The sequence below is a fragment of the Pteropus medius genome, unplaced genomic scaffold (genome assembly GCF_902729225.1).
Source record: "Pteropus medius unplaced genomic scaffold, Ma_sr-lr_union100, whole genome shotgun sequence".
Classification (NCBI taxonomy): domain Eukaryota; kingdom Metazoa; phylum Chordata; class Mammalia; order Chiroptera; family Pteropodidae; genus Pteropus; species Pteropus medius.
The window spans coordinates 4,072,474-4,091,985 of record NW_024350325.1 but is presented as its reverse complement, the minus strand read 5'-3'; the positions used below and the strand labels follow the sequence as shown (position 1 = coordinate 4,091,985).

The following is a 19,512-nucleotide window of genomic DNA, read 5'->3' as shown; positions in this document are numbered from 1 at the left end:
GACTTCTAACAATTTGTGCTCAAAACAGAGAAAATGATATTCCTAGAGTTGAATGAAAACGGACACAGATTTCTAGACCGTATTTTGAGAATACCATACTTTATCTACTACTTCCTGATTTCTACGACTATAATTAGGTCTCATTTATATGCTAGAAGAACGTTTAAAAATAAATTTATCGTTATAGAAACAGAGAACTGTTTAATTTTTCTTGTTTTCCTGCCTTAGTATGTTTAACCTTTTTGTATTATAATGATTTTTCAGTTTTTTAAGAATTTCCTGAACTAATAAAAGGATACGAATATAGTGCAAATGTTTTAGTCTGAAGAAATATTTAGATATTTTTAAAGAGATAACTCTAATTTCTACTTATTTATAGAACAGATTTAAACAAATTTCTTAAAATATATTTTTATTTTATTTCAAACATCTACATTTAATTGGCTCAGATTTTTAAGCATTTAAATATTATAAACATTTATATTTATTTTACTAATAATAGCAATGAATCTTTTTAAATTAAATATCTGAAAATATATATTCAAATGTATTAGCATATTTTAATTTTATGTGATGTATAAATAATTACTCATCTACTTTAAAGTAAGATCTAACCATAATAAAAAAAGGGAAGGGGAAAATAATTTTCATGTTGCTAACATGAAATATTGAAAACATAGAGTACAGCACATTCTACTGTAACATATGCCCCTTGTTTCATTGTTAAAACAAACAATAATTCTTTGACACTATTACCTGCTCTTTAGGGGGATTTTCTCCCCCTTCGACTCTTACACAGTCCATCTCACTCTCCAAGCTTTTATTTCTAACTTTCTGTACACAATGATGAACAATTTTAAGTAACAGGCTTTTACTGAAGCAATCTATAATTATATTTCTTTGTAAATATTTCATGGCCTGGAAAAGAATAAAATTATATTTAGCATTCTAATAGTGCAAATGTCTTTGCTAATACAGTCAATGCTTCATAATACAGGCTGATAATCTTGTTTGTTATCACATACTTTGGTTTATTATCCTCCTGGGGCATTTTAATATTTGTAGTAGTCACTCTTTAAGAAAACAACCAGAAGACTTAGTCACTTTTATTGTGTTTATACTTAAAAATACTACATTTTCATTAAGAATATAGAAAATAATGAATACATTGTATTTTAAATTACCCGACTTGTATCTGTATGTGCCATGAACTATTAAATGTAAATATACTTAATTAAGTGCATTTTAAAAATATAGGCATATGGGTTACATGCGTCTAGACTAATTGTGTTTTCTATCTCTTTCTAGTAATTTGTCTAGTGGGATTAGGCCTGGTGGTCTTCTTCTTCAGTTTTCTACTTTCAATATTTCGTTCCAAGTACCATGGCTATCCTTATAGGTAATATCATTATACTTATGTGATTGTTTATTCTATTAAAAATAAAAACAATTTAAAGTGGTTAATCTATATTTAAGGATCGATATAAAGTAGCTAACTCATTTGCCATGAGCACCTGCCATGTGTTCATCATAGATTATACGAAGAAGATAAAAGGTGTGGTAGCTGTTCTGAAGCAGAGTATAGTTTCATTTCAGGGATACCTATTTTATATATGTGTGTGTGAAGAGATTTGTATATATACATATGTGCGTACACATGTACATGTAACAAAATAGGTTTTAAGCTTTGTGGAATTCATCAAAATTATTTTTTTCTTGGTTGATCTATTAAGATTTTGACTTCATTTGCAATTTTTTTCTCATATAATCTACCATTCAGCATCTAATAAAGTTTGCATCATCTTTTGATTTCTGCAAAGTTTTAGCTTTTTCAAATAAGAAAAGCCAATTTGAAAGGGAAAATTAAATGATAAAATCTCTAGTAACTAGAAGTTGTCATAATGAACATCTTGTAAGATTTTCCTCAATACACTGTGATGATTAGAGGTGAGAAAATGCTGAAAATTCATTCTGAGACTACATTATTATGCTAAAGCACAATTGGTATGCCAGATTATACTTGGCCATTTTATGAATTAGGCATAGGTTCACTTCTTGAGCATATTCCTTCTTCATCTTCTTTTAAGGGAATAAATGTTCCACTTTCTCTTTCTCTGGGAAATCCTAATAGCTCATCCTTCTCTATGATGAAGTAAACTCATCCTTCTCTATGATGAAGTAAAGGCCCTATATTTCCTTTCTCAGAGATTTTGAAGACTCTTTCTGCTGAGTTAATATAAGCAGTAATATGTTGATAGAAAATAAAATCTCATCATACTTTATATCTTTTCCACATGTGAACTATGCAGTTATTTAAGAGAATTTTTCTACATGGATGATGGCAACAATATATAGCTTTTTATGGGGGACAAAACTAATCCCACAACAAGGAGATCTGATATGGGGTTATAATGGAAGAATAAGACTCTTCAACCCTGACTCTCTCTTTTCGTATTTGTATGTCTTTTTTTTTTATCCAGGATGTCAAAAAACACTAAAAAAATTAATTCACTTCAATCTACAAGCACTTACAATATGTCAAAAAAAGATATCTATTTTTATAAAAGGTATATTATAGTAAGAGATGTTGTGAGATTCTTAAACCTTATTTAGTTGACAGTCAGGAAATGGAGAAAGGTAAAGAGAAAATTATAGCTTTTCTTGTATATCAGAACACGTAATCATACCATAATATCATTTCCTATCTAGATTGTTCTCTGACATAGCAGTATAATGAGTAGGGAAAATAGAGAAAATTAGTTTTTTTAGTTTCATTGAATAATGTTACATTTGACAGCACTATTTTTGTGATAATATGAAGAATTTTCAAGTTTGTACTTACTTTTCCAAGGAGTAGTTGTCATTCAGTATAATACTTTTCCAGTACTCTAGTTCTTTACCAGGAGCGGCCATTTAATCAGCCAGGGAGCTTTTCAAAATATATATTCTAGGCCTCACCTTAAATATACTTACTAATCATTTTTGAACCAGAGTACATGCTTATTTTATTTATCAATGTGGCATTGAACTTCCTTACTGTGTAGCCAGCCCACTCCCTTGTCAAGACCCCCACCAGGCTAAACGAGGAATGGGCTTGCCATCAGCTGGCCTCATGGAGCCGGAATGTAAATGAAATCTTTTATAAGTCAGAGATGGAAGCAATGTCCAAGAATGATTTGTGACTGAAATTTGATGTAGTAAGATGAACACCCTGAGGAGCTGCCAAGAAACAGAAATGAACAGAGCCTAGCAAAGGAGCTTGGGAAACCAATCGTGCTGAAAGAGTGGGATGTGGCACTGTGGAGAGAAGGAAGGCAGGATCCTGGCTCTTCCAAACTCTCTTAACATTTGCTGTGCTTATTGCATGACTGAGTTAGTTATACAACTAGTGCACTGTCCAATTCAAATCATTTTTTTTAATTCAGTTATCTCTATATCACATAAGAGCTTTCTAATATTTCTCTTTAGCCTCTTAAGAACTTTCATTTGTATCCACTTTTCTATCTTCTGTCTTTTCCATGGATATGGTCATTCATTAAGCTTCCATAAATCCTTATGGCATTTGTAGATAGATCATCCCTCTCTGATCATTTATAATCAAATTCTCTTACTATGTCAGGTATATAGGATATATGTTCCTTTCACTACATTTACAGCATCCCTCTGAACTAACAAAATACAGTAGTATAGGGTGGGGAGCATTATGAAAAAAAATACCAATTTTGCATTTGAAAACATTTATTCCCTTTTATTAGTCTAAAACATGGGTATATACTAAAATTACCTTAGTAATGGTAGATACTGCTTTGGGTTTTGTTTTTATTTCATTCCATTATTTTTCTTCAGTATGAGCTTTTTTTTTTTCCTTAGAAATTTTATCAATTTTCTTGTGAATAATCATGGTAATAAATGATAAACATCAAGGATAACTGTTACTAAAAGGGCTACAGAGAGCATATACCAGAGATTTGAATAAATCCTGAGCTAAATTCTAAAACTCTGACAATACAGGGAAAAATATGCATGTATACAACTAGTTCAGTGGAGGAAAAGCAAACATAATGGCAGAAGCAAGAGTAAGAGAGGGAATAAATGAAAGAAAGAAATAATTCTGAAATAGCTGAAAGGTAAGATGTTAATAAAGAAGAAAAAGAGATTTTTTTCCCACCGAATTATCCCGTGAGAGAGCTTGGTCAATTATGAACATAGCACCACATTCTTAAAGAACAGTGTGCATTTCCAGAAGCATTTATCTGTGGCACCATCATTATGGTACTTGACAAAAAAGAAAATGAACAAACAAACCTTGCTCAGATAAAGGCAGTTTGTAGGGAATGAGAAAATGAGATGCAGCACAGGACACCATCATTACAGGAAGAGGAAAACTTGCAAAACGTATTCCAGAAGGTGCGCCTTGGCCTGAGTACCTCTGAAAAGACATTTATGGATGTTCATCTTCAAAGAGAGTTAGGCCCTAGTATATGAGTCATAAACCCTGGGGACCAAGAGCCAAATCAACCTAATCATTTGTGACAGACACACATTGAAGTAGGCTTGCAAAAGAAAGGGAGAATAGTTTCTCATCAAAGACCATATCCTTCCTTGACTTTGAGATGACCTATGAGGGCAAACATACATTTTTCTTTTAAAAATCTCCCACTTCTACCTACTTTAGATAATACTTGTTCTTTGGATAAGACCCTGGAGACAGCCCAGAGAAAACGCACATTTGATCATACCACCATCTACTAATTTAAAAATCACCATTAGTCACGGGCTTCAGCTCCAATGCCAGAGTACTTTTTTGGGTGTAATACCTCTGTCTTTTGGAGCCCTCAATATCTTCAGGTTTCTGTGAATTAAAACTTTTGTACCAAGAAATATCACTGATGTACAGAACTGTGTTCAAAATTATTTTTACACTAACTTTTTTATTCTTTTAAATTGTTTAATCTGAACCTTTAGTTTCTTCTATATTGAGTGTTCATTTTTTTCATTTTTATTTTAATCTTTAACCTCATAAGCATTCATGCCCTTCATATTTTCTCAGTATTTTATACTATTTTCTTGTCAATTTATATGCTGAAGGGGATACAAATCTACTTTAAAGGTTTATTCTATTCCTTAATCCTCTCCACTTTTCAGTCTTAAGGATTTTTTTCCCCGCAATGTGTTTTGTACCATCACTAAATTCTTCCAAATTGTCTTTTAAGTTTCATTAAGCAAACTTCCTGATTTAAATCCCTGATCTATTTGTTACTAACTGTGTTTCCTTGGACAAGTTACTTAACTTTTCTAATTCTTGGTTTTCTCATTTGAAATGGAACAAAATGTACATATTTCATTTGCTTATTATAAGGAATACATGAGAAATTGCATGTAGTCTCTTAGCACATAAGTAAATGGCATAGTATTAATAAATATTTGATGCTAATTTTTTTATTTTTATTTTCAGTTATAGTTGACATTCAGTATTTTATATTAGTTTCAGGTGTACAGCATAGCGGTGATGCTAATTATCATTAATTCTGATATAAATAATTTAAGCTCATTTATATTTAACCTGCTTTTTTCTAACCAGGATTTTTCTTTATATTCAAGATTAAGTAACTGCTGTTTTATATTTGCATGATTTATTTGAGTGAAAAACAGTTTTTCCCTGAACCTTTTGATGAATTTAATTGGACTCCTGAGTCCTATGAAACTACCAGTGAAACATCAATATTATTAAGAATTTGATCTAATTACCATCTGAGCCATAGTTCAGAAGAAAATTTTCTTTCAGTAGCAGCACTGAATTTATTTTGTATATTAAAGATTAACTTTAGGATTTGTCCCATTTTCTAAGAGCAAAGTGCTAGTAGCGATACATGATTATCTTCACTTATGCGTACTTTCCCAATATTTTCCACTGACACACTTTGACTTACAAAGTTTTCTTCAAAAAATATTTATAAAAATATTTATGACATTAAATCTCTAGTAGGAAAATAACATAAAACATTCTGTTAAACTCTATCACTTTGCTTCATGTTTATAAGACTCTTTAGTTATCTTAAAGGGGTAGTGTGATATAATGGAAAAATAATATTTAGAATCAGAAGACCTGAGTTCAAGCTCAATGTATAATTTTATATATTACAAGCTCTGGCTCTGCAATCACAGAAATTTAAGTTTGAATCTTAGTGCCTCACTTCACTAACATTGGAACTTGGAGTTAGTTAACTTCTCAGTTCTCATTTTTTCTTCACCTCTAAAATGGTGTTTTTATGGAGTTAGAGACAGGCTCAATTGTTAGATTTGTCTCATTATTTCTATGTCTTTTGCCAAGATATTTAGCTTTGTTAAACCTGTTCCTTCATCTGTAAATTTGGTTAATAATACCTGTCTCAATTTTGTGGGGAGGAATTAATCAATTTGTAGTGCCTGCAATGTAGTAGGTTTTCAGTAAGTATTAATTACTTCATCTACCTCTTCGCTGTACTAGCCATTTTAGCATGATTATTCAGTAGCACTCTACTGCATTACATTTTTCATTAAATATTCATGTGTAACTTTTATGTATTGAAGTCCTTTCCATTCTAGAATATTATAAGGTATTTTAGAGAATAGTTCTTGAAAATACCTTTTTATATCTCCGAAGTGCTATGTACGTAGTAAGTGCTCATCATATACTTGTTGATCTAATGTTTACTCAAAAACACTTTTTATTTCTTATTTAAATGAAACAGGAACCACTAAGATAGAAACATAACAAAGGGAAGAGTACTGGTTTGCCACATTGCACACCTTCAAAAGATGGAATTCACATTAAATGATACCCCATGGAGTTGTCAGGTGATTCCACACACCTAAAGGGTGTGTGGAAAGGTAATTATTCCAGAAACCTGAGCTCTAAAGACACTTATTGCAACCTCGAATTGATTCTGAGCTGTCTAGCATCAAATAAACTGAAGAATAAAATTTATATTAAGCTTACAATGGATATAGAAACTATCCTTCCATTGTCTTACAAAGATACTTGTAATTAATCATGACCTTGGTTATTTTGAGATGATGAATAACAAAAAATAGATTGACATTTAGTAAGAGAAAGTGCAGAACAACTGCTAGAAATGAAAGACATTCATGTGAATTTTGAGAAAAATATATTAGCAAATAGAGCAAGGCAAAAATCCCAGGATGTGTATAGCAATATCACAATTATTTCTACATCTCAGATACAGATCTTTCATCAGGAGGGAAAATATAAATAGTCTTGAGTTGTACAAATAGTAAAATAATATAGAAATAGTGTAGTAATCAACCAACACTACATAGCATTGATAAAAATTTCACTAGGATTGCCTTTCTCACTGAGTTCCAGCCTTGAAGAATGACATAAAGGACCAAAGATTTAAAGATAATTCAGAGAAGAGCTATAGTGCAGTGGAGGCACCATTGTCTATCCTCTGTCTTATCTGAAGAATACACTGCTAAATCTTATAATAATATTGTACATATGGAAATTGAATCTTAAGGACTATTTTTTCCATATTATATTTCGTGATGTTTGGAAAGTGATCTGGACTTTGAGTGAGAAGATGTGATTTGGACCAATGGCACTTTAAAACTATAACCTCAGGCAAGTCTTTTAATCTTCTCTGATCCTCAGTTTTTCTCATGTCTCAAATAATGACCATAACTTTTATCTCATAAGTATAGCAAACTGTTCTTTCACAAATGTAAAATAACTTTTAACTATGAGATCTCATATTCCAGTCTTATGATGTTAGTACTTTGCTGGTACAGGTACAATTCCTTAAATAAAAATTTCCAACTATAGACTTTAACACATGGAATTAACCATTTGACAAACAGTATATTTTTAAAATAATATTCATATACATACATATGCACTCCACTCCAAACGAAATACAATTTCATAGGTCAGAAAGCAGAACTAGAACTATTGATACAAATATATTTAGTTCTGCCTATGAAAACTGTAATCAAGTCCCTTTTACCACAAGGAAACAACATAAACTTTAATATCCAAGATAGTAAAAACGAAATACAAGTTTTCTAAACACGTACTAAAACGTTTTAAAATCAATATCCGATAATTTCAGAAATAGATACTAGGAACCTCTACATAAATCTGAAGTATGTTTTATAGAAATTCAAAATCCAGGTTTTTTGATTTTGCACTGCACAAATTTACCCTCTCAAACTCCGGAACACAAAGTCTGAACAGACACACACATCTGATGTAGCTCTATAGGGTTACTTCCATTGCAAATGTATACCTTTCTCAGTCTGGCAGAAACCACCCTCCAGCCACCCATAGGCAGCAGGGGAGCTCCTATGGCCTAACAGCGCCTGTCTTTACCTCAGCCTTTTACCCCCAATACTGGCTTCGTCCCTCTCTCCCAACCCAGCATCTGTGTTTCTAACCATGCCTAGTTATTAATGATCATCTCATCAATCTCTAAGTGTGTCCCTCCGTGGAGACTACAGAAGTGGCCTTAGCAGTACACTCGACAGCATATCTGTGTAACTACAGATATGGAGAAGTTTTCATTTTCAAAGATCTCTCTCTACTCCTGATAAGGTCCTAAATTTCTTTGGGCCTTTTTAAAAGATCATTTACATCCAACATAAAGACTTTTCTGGGTTCAGTAACCTTCTGTTACAAAAAAGAGCCCAAGACTTTTGTCTGATGAGGTCTTGCTAACAGCCATCATTATTTTTGCTTTGCATCCCCGTAGAAGACTTATGAATATGGAGGAAAGGTTTTGTGAGCAAAGTTTTTCCTCTCTTCTGCACTTTTTTTAGATACCAAAATGAAATCTGAGCAGCTGCCCCTTAACCACATAAATGATTTCTGTGAAACGGAGTGCCCTTATGTAACCACTAGTTCTCCCTGACTCCTCCTGTTTGAGAACAAAAACCGTACACAAGGAAATTCTGTCCAGCTGAAGATCTCAGCAGATAATTTAACCAGCTCCCAACTGGACGGTTTTCATTTATGCAAGAGCACTGTGCACATCATGTTTTCCAGAAAAAAAAACAAAAACAAAAACAAAAACAAACAAACAAAAAAACCCGAGAACAGAAAGAATAATTCAAGATAAGTAAAAACAAAAATAAAACACAAACCACTATTTGGTACTTGTTCAGATATTTTGCAGGAAAAGGAACAAATAAACTTCACATAATACACATCTCCAGTGACCACCCAGTAAGCAAATGCAGAGGTCTCTTGTCATTCCGTGGATTTTGTAACATGCCACTTTTGCACTTTCCTTTTTCCTTCTGGATTACTTCTCAGTCCCAATATACTTGTCAAATCCTGATCTTAACGCCTCACCCGAAGCATGCCCAAAACCAGCCTCAGTTCTCCTTACACACCCGTTTGTCCTCTTTGCCCATTTTCCTATTATTCTCACAGTCATACAAGATAGAAACCTTGGAGTCATTTTGGCCTTCATCACTTTCCATTCTGACTGTTGCTGTGTTACTTGATGCACATGTCTTTTCAGACTCTGACCTAGCCTCCTATTTCCCTATATGTAATCATTGTCTCCATAAGCCATCCCTTATTCTAGACTAGTGCAGAATTATTTTAAGATATGCAGCTTATGTTGCTTCTTCATCAAAATCCATTAATGACAAACAAAAGGGAAGGAAAAATGAATACACATTCCTTCTAGAAAATATCGATAAGCAAAATGAAGAAAATAAAATTTTCATAATCCCAACACCCAGGTTATCAATGTCAGTGGTTTAGCTTGCATATATTTCGAACCTAGGAAAAGATTATATCATTCATATTTTATAATCTGCTTTTTGTTTTCTATACATCATGAGCATGTTTCAGTACCATTAACTATTCTTCTACAATACGATTTTACTAGCTATGTAATAATTCCATTGCATAAATCTCCTTAAAATTTTTAAGTTTGGTTCCATCTCTTTTTCTTATAGTACAGCTTTCAGTGTTCCCTATGGTTTAGTGAAGGGGTCAGCAACTATTCTGTGGGCCGAGTGTCGTCTGCTGCCCATTTTTGTGGGCCACATAAAGAACCGTTTTGACAATTCTAAATCATTGGAAAAAAATATTTTGTGATGTGAAAATTATATGAAATATTTACTTTCTGGCCTTTTACAGAAAGTGTGCCAACTGTTTTTATACTTTAGTACCTTTCTTCGATCAGCTCCTTGAGCCTAGGCTGCCATCCCTTTCATTTTACTTCTTCTCAGAGTCAGAGTTTTGCTTTGTTTGCTTGTTTGTTTCTAAATTCCTGTAACACTCTGATTTGCCGTCATACCAAGTATGTCACTCTGTTCTCTACAAAAAGTTATTTTAAGTAATAAATTTGTTAATGAACTTTTAGAACGTCATTCGTCAGCAAATCAAGGACTGCATTTTTATCTAAATCCTGAATCTTTGCTGTTGTGGGGAGCAATTAGGAGAGAGCCAGTCTTAAAGACAGAAGTGTTTTTGAGATCCTTGTCTCATTCCTTCTTTGTACACACAGTGCCCCTCTGCATCCCTGATGTACTGTAAGCAGTAATCAAGATACACAGACCAAAAGAGAATAGTTGCATCCCTTTAGGTTAGGTGAAGGGGGAGCTTCTGGGGGCATATTTGGCTGTTTCTGGTCTGCTGGCTAACCTCCCTGTGTATAATTCACTACCCTTGCCAAGTAGCTTCGATCTTATATTGCTACTTGAGTTAAAGCTGACCGTGCATGTGCCCACTTCATAAAATGCTAGTCATGGTGGTCACTGTTATGTATGTGCAGAACACCGTGAACAGTAATGAGGTCGTGACAGAGCGGGGAGGGAAGGCCAGACAGAAGATGATGGAGGCACCCAAGGCAGCTTCTCCCTCTCTGATGAAACAGACTGCAACACTGAAAAGTGCATTCCAAATAAGAGGGATACAATTCAGTTTTTAGTATTCCTGACAGTTTTTAAGTATGATGCAAAAGCATTTTATATGTTTTTATGATAAGCATTGTTAGGCAAGGTAATATCTAAGCACTGTTGGAAGCACAAATCTATAAGAACTGTAGATTATGCATTAAAATTATTGGACAGGTAAAGGTAAAAAAGTGGGGAAAATATATATGTCAGACCCTTAATAGAAATGAGGGACTTATTCTCTTGAGTGATGAAGTCAATATAAAATATTCATACTGAAACATACCTTAGACATTTACTATTTATAAAATGGAAATAAAAAGTCAAACATGAACTACTGAATGACCTAGAGAATAATAATTCATACTTTTCTGAGAAATATTTTAACATTTTTGACACTTGTGCTTTAAGTCTCTCTACTGTCTGAAGAAACATTTGTAAAGAATTTTTATACCTTTTTATGAAAAATATTTTAAATGTAAAAGAATAAGAAATACTCTAATTAGACTTATCCTTTTGTAGGACGATTAATAGATCAGTTCAAGACTATATACTTGTCATTTCATAATAAAATATAAACAAAAGGTTTTATAACAGCTTTTAAAAAATAAGTATTTCAGTTTGGAAAAAATCTCTAGTGTGAACAAATAGCCTGGAAACAGGATTCTTAGTCTATTTTAATTTTAAGAAAATACAAAGATCCTTTTGCTCTCTGAATGCAGCAAAATCTAAAAATCATAAAACCTTTTTAACCTTTCTAGCTCCAGAAAAGTTAGGAAGTATAACAATCATAAAGGGTCAAATTACTATTTTTGACTTTATGGTGGTAATATTTTTAGCAATGCTAAAAGGGGATCTTTAGTGCTCCATAGCTTGAAATGTTCAGACCAGTCTATGTAAAAAAAAAAGAAAAAGAAAAAAGAAAACTACAAATCCTCAGTTTCTTTAAGTTATAATTTTTCCAAGATTAATTATAGTTTAAAAATATTTTATGATCAAGTTTTCTTTTTTCATTATTTCCCATTCTTCAGTTAGCTTTATCTTCAGGGCAAACTTATTGTTGAAGGCAGAAAATGCCAAAGAGTTCATTTACACATGACACATCTGACTGCTTCGCCATTAGTGTTATTAAGGATTGTGTGGATTGAACAACTGAAACTTAACGCTTTGAGTGAAGTTTACTGCTGACATTCTTTATGGAGATGGTTACCCTTGCCATACCCCAATCATAAGTTTTCTTGAAAACGAGAAGCAATGTCTTGTTGCTTCTAGATCTCAACACATGATTTCTGTCTTTCAGTTTAATAATTACCCAGGAACAGATGCACTGAGTAATTATTTTAGTTTGTATTGCATACTTTATATTTTAATTTGTTATATAACATTTTAAATATATAACAAATGTTTTATAATAAAATATTTTAAATATTTACTTTTAACATAGTATCACCAAGATCATAAACTATTAGCATTGAAAAGAACTTTGGAGATCATCCAAACTAAGTGTTCTTTTCACTGATGAGGAAACTGAGGTTCAGAAAGACAAAGAAATATATGCCTAAGATATATAATTTAAACATCCAAATATTAAACTTACTAGTTTTCCAACTATATGGCTTTTCATTAATTTCATTTTTGTTTTGATATTCAGTTAAAAATTGATGTCTCATGCCCTACAGTTATGTTAAGATTTAAACTTGTCACATGTTAGCAGAAAGTTACAGATACCACAAAAACTTAGTAAATGTTATTTAAATTGACTTCATTATTTTACAAACTTAAATATATTGCTGTTCATAGATAAAAGCTTTTGCTTACAATATAACTAAAAGAAAAATACCTTTTACTTTATTTCTGTATATACAAGCATGTATATGTTGTAACACAGCAGAATCTCATAATACTTTTATGATTTGTGTATATATTTTTGGCTGTTCCATATAATGAAGTTATAAATTTTATTTTAAAATCAAGTGTTTATTTTACATAAGTAAATGAATTATATATTGAATGATGAGAAAAAAAATATTTTCTTTAGGACATTTAAATGATCCACTTTGAATATTTGTTTCAGTCCATTCCCCTTTACTTCCCCTACATTACCAGCTTAAATGCTGATTTAACTACTGATCTAGCCAGCAGTGAGAGTGGCTCATAAAAATAGGGTGTTAAACTCAAACTTAAAAAGTTCAAATTTTTATTTGCATCTTATCCCAACCTGCCCTGTTCTCACCACAACCTTGACCCCATTACAGGAACTAGTTCATAGAAATTAACCTAATATAGAAATTAGAATGAGATGGATTAATATAATTATGACATTTTTGTTTTATTTATATGTACTAATTTAGAATGGAATAAAAAGCATATTTTGTTAAGTGCATAATAATTTTCTTTCTTTTTCAGCTTTTTAATTAAATGAAGCCAAGTGGGATTTCCATAAAGTGAATGTTTACCATGAAGATAGTGTTCCTGTCATACTAGTTTCAACTCTTATGTTCATTTCCTTGTTTTCTTGTGATAACCTAGCTAATTCTTGTAAAATTTTTTAAATGTGTGACTTACTAGTAAATTTAATTTATAGAATTGGATGGTTAAATTTAATATTAGCACTGGAAAGAACAAAGGAAACATTGAAATGTTTTTTCAAGCATATTATATTCAGTGTATGCTGTAGGACTGAAATAAATGACAATGTAATTATGAATCCATGCGTTAGAACTGTTCACTCATTAGTAAAGAAAACTACAGTGTTAGTAAGGGAAATGTATCTTAATAAATTCTTTAGGTTGTACGGTGATAAGGTATATGCATGAAAATGTTGTATACTGAAAAATGAAACTTACTGCGGTTCCAGTATAAAGGTTGTGTATGGTTACAAATAGTGTTTTGTTCTTATTAATCATAACTAGATAAAGGTGTATAGGACAGGGAACTGGATGAACAGTACCTACAACTTGGATGCCTGACCTGGGAAATGGAGGTTCTTCCCAGGATATAAATAGAAAGCAAACATGCCTAAATCAACATGCCTCAAAGGAATCAGGTAATGGAAGCAGCACACCAGAGCTAGGAATTAATTCCTCTTCAACTGTATTGGTGTCATCCAGGAATCCATATCTGTAATCACAAAACCAACCTACTATGGCCATTCTCCCCTTGTGTTGTATGGAAAAGCTTGCTATCCAAACTTCATTCTGAATCTAGATAAAGATTAGTTACCCTAATATGAGTGACTCAGTGAAGCTTTCTTGAAAACCAAATACAGGAGTCTAATGATTATTATTTGTATATCCTGTTTTAGTTTATAAAGTGCATTTGCATATGTGAATTTTTTTTTTCTTCACAATTCTGTAAATTAGGAAATGTTAATTTTGTCTGACATAAGTACTAAAAGCCGAAAGCTAAAAATTAAAACAAGAGCTCATTGCTGGGCTTTCAAACTCTCAAACCCGAATTTTTTATGTTCAGTGGTACTACACAAAGAAGGATTTAAAAACACAGTTATTTAGTCAGTTCAATAAACTTTTTGTTGTTCCTCTTTAGGCTTTGCTATCTAATTTTCATTAAGATCCAAATAATAGACCATAGAGAACTTTGTTAGTTGGAAGTTACAGCTATATTCTCAGACAGGAACTGGTGCGCATCCACTGAATTTATTTATTTTGTACCTATGAAATTCAATAAAGAATGGGAATTATAAAAGCCTATAGGGGCATATTAAGTTAAATATCGGGACAGCACATGTGCTAGCAGGAAGAAAGCTATCTTTTCCAAACAGAATGGTATTCGATAGTGAAAGTTACTTAATTCTGAACTATGTTTAACTTATCACATTCTCAAATCTGTTATTAAAACCCACATTAATTTCCCACTTCTTGTTCAAAGACTGTTCAATTTAGTATTGGAATACCATTTATGGAAGAGTAATAATTGATCATCATAATTTCTTTAATGCCTTTCCCTTGGTATCACTTGATCTGTAAATCTTAATCCATTGAGTAGTTTTACATGACCTAAAGTTCATTCAGAACAGACACTACAATTGGAGTTTGAGGCCAGATTTTGCAAATAACATTTATGTATTATAATTTTGTTTGTCCTATTTAAGCTTGAAATTCTTATCTTCCAGTTAGTATGTAATTGACTAAATGATATTAACTCACATTTAATCTCTCTATAAAGCTTAATAGTGTTTAATCATGACCAAAGTCACTTAGTTCTCAGATACTGTAACTCAGGTAAGAACGTCCTTATCCCAGATTAGTAAAAGTTTTCAGCCTAAATTATATGACTTCTGCTGAACATTAATTATGAGCCACTATAAAAACAATTTTTTTTTTTTTTTCAGAATTCCATAGTTTAAAAAGCTGTTGTTTCTCTATAGGCAATTGTTACGTTAGGGAAGTGATTCTAGAGGGAAATAAACTGTCCAAAGATAAGTCGTTATTACAAAGTGCTACAGGCAAAACTAGAAAAAAAAGGCTCAAATATAGTTTGCTTTCAGAATGTAAGGTGCAAAATCACATACATTATATAATACTTTACCTTTGCCAAACCATTTAAATTGAAAAATTTGTACATGGTATGTTATACCCTCTAATGTCACTTTTAAACTTGATTCACTATATTAGAGATCTCCTTAAAATCTGATTACATATTTAACAATCTCTATTTAGGATTCTTAAAATTACTTTTCTCAGTTGAAGGGAAAGATCCTAATGTAAAATTCCATCTAAAGGAGCTTCATTTTATAGTAATATCTGATGAATAACATGTTGCATTTTGCTCACCACTGTGTTCCTCACATTAGATAGTCACAAGAATAAGCCCAATAGTCTTGTGTGTTTACTGTAATTTCCTTTTGGACATAAAGTAATATCCCTTGTCAGCATGCATGGTGATTTGGGGAGATTAGATCTTGTAACCATGGAGCTTGATAAGTATTCCCTTTCTTGCTATTATGAGAACCTCCCTGAGGTTACATGGAGAGTGGGGTTATTCTAAATACAGCATGATATACTATTTTGAGACAATTGTATTAAACATTGTGTTTTAAGCATGACTGGTGATAGGAGAAAACACATTAGCTAGAGCATCTAGGGACAAAAAGTTTGAATGGACTCTTGTAGATTTAATGTTCCTCAGAGTCCACAGAGCTCATTAAATTTAAAATAGGAAAACAAGATGTTTTTCATCCTCCAGCAAGAAGCTATGCTGGGTGAGACCAGTAATATAGCTAATAGTATTTTTTCTAATAGTGGGGAAAATGTTAGCATAGAAATTTGTCACATTCAAAAGGTACAGGTATATACATATTAGCACCTATCTTCCCTTATTTAATTAATGAGTATCATTTATTAATTTTGTATACTTTTTTTATCTTAAGTGTATGACACATACAAACGTTCACACCATGTAACTAGAATCTAAATACTTATATGAAGTTTTAATAAAGCATCACATTCACACTATAACAGGAAAATCATGTTGCGTTCAGCCAAATGTTTGTGTATAGCTACTTCCATTAAAAATTATGCGTATATGCCAGTGAAAATGGCAAAGTGAGGAACTCTACAGACTCACTCCATAGAAACACTAGAAAAACTAGCAAAAATTGTCAGAATCAATTTTGTCGAAAGTCTGGAAAATAGTGAAAGGTTTACAGCAACCAAGTGTGAATGTTTCAATAATAAAAAGGTGACTGAAATTCAGTAGGATAGGTTAATGGCATTTTATCTTACTCTTCCTCCCTACCTCCCAATCACAGTGGTCTTGAAAATGGCAGCTGTATTACTGGTATGGGTGCCTGGTTCTAGAGGGAACAGGATGACCTTGTTCCCAAGGAACAGTGTTTGTTTAGACCTGTATGGAGACTCCCAGTAGGACTGATGCAAGGGTTTCCCTTTGTTTCACCTAACCCAGAATTTTCTAGGGCGGAAAAGTGGCCATGCACAGATGGTGTTTCTCTAAAATATTGAAAAGTAAACAAACATGCTGCTGCCGGGGCAGGGGGTGGGGGAGGAGGATAACAGTTGGGACAAACAACAAACACTCAGCTGAAGGCCTGGGAGGATAAGCTGGGGAGTGAAATGCTTGGGGAAATAAGGGCTTTGGGAAATTCCCACATAGTCTAAGGAATCTAGGACATGCCCTACTCAGGGCAGGATGCATGCTCATAAAAGACCTGAGAAGACCTTAAGCTTTTACCGCTTAATAATTTTTACACCCAGCCCAAGCTGGAAGTGAAAGCTAAAGCAGGGTTGAAAATACCCTGGATAAGTGTTGAGGGGTGCCCCAACGGAGAGCCAATTTGCAGAGATCAGGATAGTATTTTCTTTTTCCTCTTTTTGATTCCAGGCATTGAAGGAAAGTTCTGTCAAATCCCTAAGTACCATTAAGCTAATGAAAGAGGAACTTTAGAGACCACATGTGACAAAGAATACAGATTTTACAAAACAATCACTAAACAACTATAACCCACAACAAAGAACAAAAACTAACTGTAGAGGGAGCAGAATCCAATTTCCAGAGTTGTCATAATACTCAGAATGGCCAGTTTACAAAAAAGGGATAGGGGGACTATACAAAGAGGCATCACCCTAAGCCAGCAATTTCTCCCATTGGGGAAGGTGAGAGTAAAGTGAGTGCCCAGTTTCCACAACTGTATGGGGCACAGCCAAGGAGGCCCACTTTTTTTTTTTTTTTGCCTCACCCAGGATACTGAAGTGATCTGCAGGGCTGAGGGGCAGGGAGACACTGAGAGCACAGTGGACAGAACTTAGAAACATAGGGACACAGCTCTTACTAACCATTTCACAAGCTTCATGAGCAGGCCAGCCCATAAGCTGCTAGGATGCCTCACCAGTAGATTCCCCCAACTATACCACAGGCACCATCAACGCACTTCATGCCTCACCCAAACATCACCATCACTATCATCCCCACCCCACCCCCAACACTGCAGTGGCCAGCTCCCTGTGGGTGGCAAGTACGAGATTTTTTTAGACAGTGAACACATGCAAGATGCTGGCTTGACAACAGGATTGGGAGAGAGCGCACACACATGAGCATTTCACAGCATAACCCTAGGAAAAGCAAATGTAAGGCTTCCAGCACATAGCCTGACTTTGTAGGATTGAGAGAAGGCAAAAAAATCTTAATAATCCCCTCCCTCAAGAGAACATCAAGTGTGGAACAGATGCATCCATAGAAAAGGTGTGAGAAAGCCTTAATATCCCCAGCATGGCTGACAAGTTAAAGTATTTCTCTCCCGAAGCCACTCGATAGAAAATGGAATATTAACTAAAGCTTCAAATGCAAAACAATAACAAGACTCTAAGGAATACAAAATATCAAGAAAACATGATATGGAGGAACACAATTTTCCACTGATTTTTAGATTGCCTGACAATTCAAATTAATTGTTTTAAGGAGATTCAAAGAGGTACAAGAGAACACAAATAGACAATGGAATCAGGAAAATAACACAAACAAAATGAGAAGTTCAGCACAGAGAAATCATGAAAGGAACCAAAGAAATTCCAGAGCAGGAGAATACAATGGATGAAATTTAAAAATGCAATAGAGAACATCAACTACAGACTAGATCAAGCAGAAGAATCTGAACTTTTAAATGAATCATTTCAAATTATCTAGTAATAAAGAAAAAAATGAATTAAAAAAAAAACTTATGTGAATTATAGGACACCATCAAGAAAAATAACTTAGTATGGGAGTTCCAGAAGAAGAGAGAGAAAGAAGCAGAAAACTCATCTAAAGAAATAATGACTGAAACTTCCCAAATTTTGAGGTGCGATCTAGACATCCAGGTTCATGAAGCTTTTAAGTCCCCAAATAGATTCAACCTGAAGAAATCTTCATCAAGATTTCTTATTATAAAACTGTCAAAAGTCAAGACAGATTTCTGAAAGCAGCAAAAGAAACATACAGGTGAACCCCATAAGCCTATAAGTGGATTTCTCAGCAGAAATCTTGAAGGCCAGGAGAGATGGAATGATATATCAGTGCTAAAAGAAAGAAAACTTTCAATCAAGAATATTTTATCTGGCAAAGCTGCCTTTCAGAAATGAAAAACAGAAAGATGTTTATCTTAATATCAAATAGCATTTGATAAAACATTCTTTAATGATAAAAATTCTCAACAGATTAGGTATAGAAGGTATATATTTTAACATAAAAAGGCTGTATATGACAAGAAACAACTAATATCATACTCAGTGGTGAAACACTGAAAACTTTCCCTTGATCAGGAACAAGATAAGGATGCCTACTCATCACTTTTATTCAACTTAATACTTGAAATCCTAGCCAGAGCGATTATGCAAGAAAAGGAGTCCAAACTGGAAAGAAAAAATTAAAATGGCATTTGCAAATGACATGATCTTACATAGAAAACCCTGAAGACTCCAGCAAATAAATATATACACACATATATACATTAAAACTAGCAAATTCAATATAGTTGCAGAACATAAAAAATATACAAAAATCTGTTCTATTTCTACACATTAACAACAAACTACCTGAAAGAAAATTTTCTTTTTACATTAGCATCGATACTTAGGAATAAAATTAAAC

At 33.1% G+C, this 19,512-nt stretch overlaps 1 protein-coding gene across 3 annotated transcripts in view; it reads left to right on the top strand.

Annotated features, from left to right (window-relative positions):
* The window catches only part of TUSC3 (tumor suppressor candidate 3), a 155,434-nt gene extending 139,498 nt beyond the window's left edge, over window positions 1-15,936 (top strand). The window contains exons 9-10 of one of the 3 annotated variants that reach the window (XM_039839334.1): window positions 1,309-1,399; window positions 13,318-15,936. In XM_039839334.1, the coding sequence (XP_039695268.1) occupies window positions 1,309-1,399; window positions 13,318-13,333 (107 nt within the window). In that variant the 3' untranslated portion in view covers window positions 13,334-15,936. Of the gene's footprint in view, window positions 1-1,308; window positions 1,400-7,560; window positions 7,620-13,317 lie in introns of those variants that run through there. The other 2 variants (XM_039839333.1, XM_039839335.1) reach the window with 2 other exon arrangements.
* The last annotated feature ends 3,576 nt before the right edge of the window (window positions 15,937-19,512 follow it).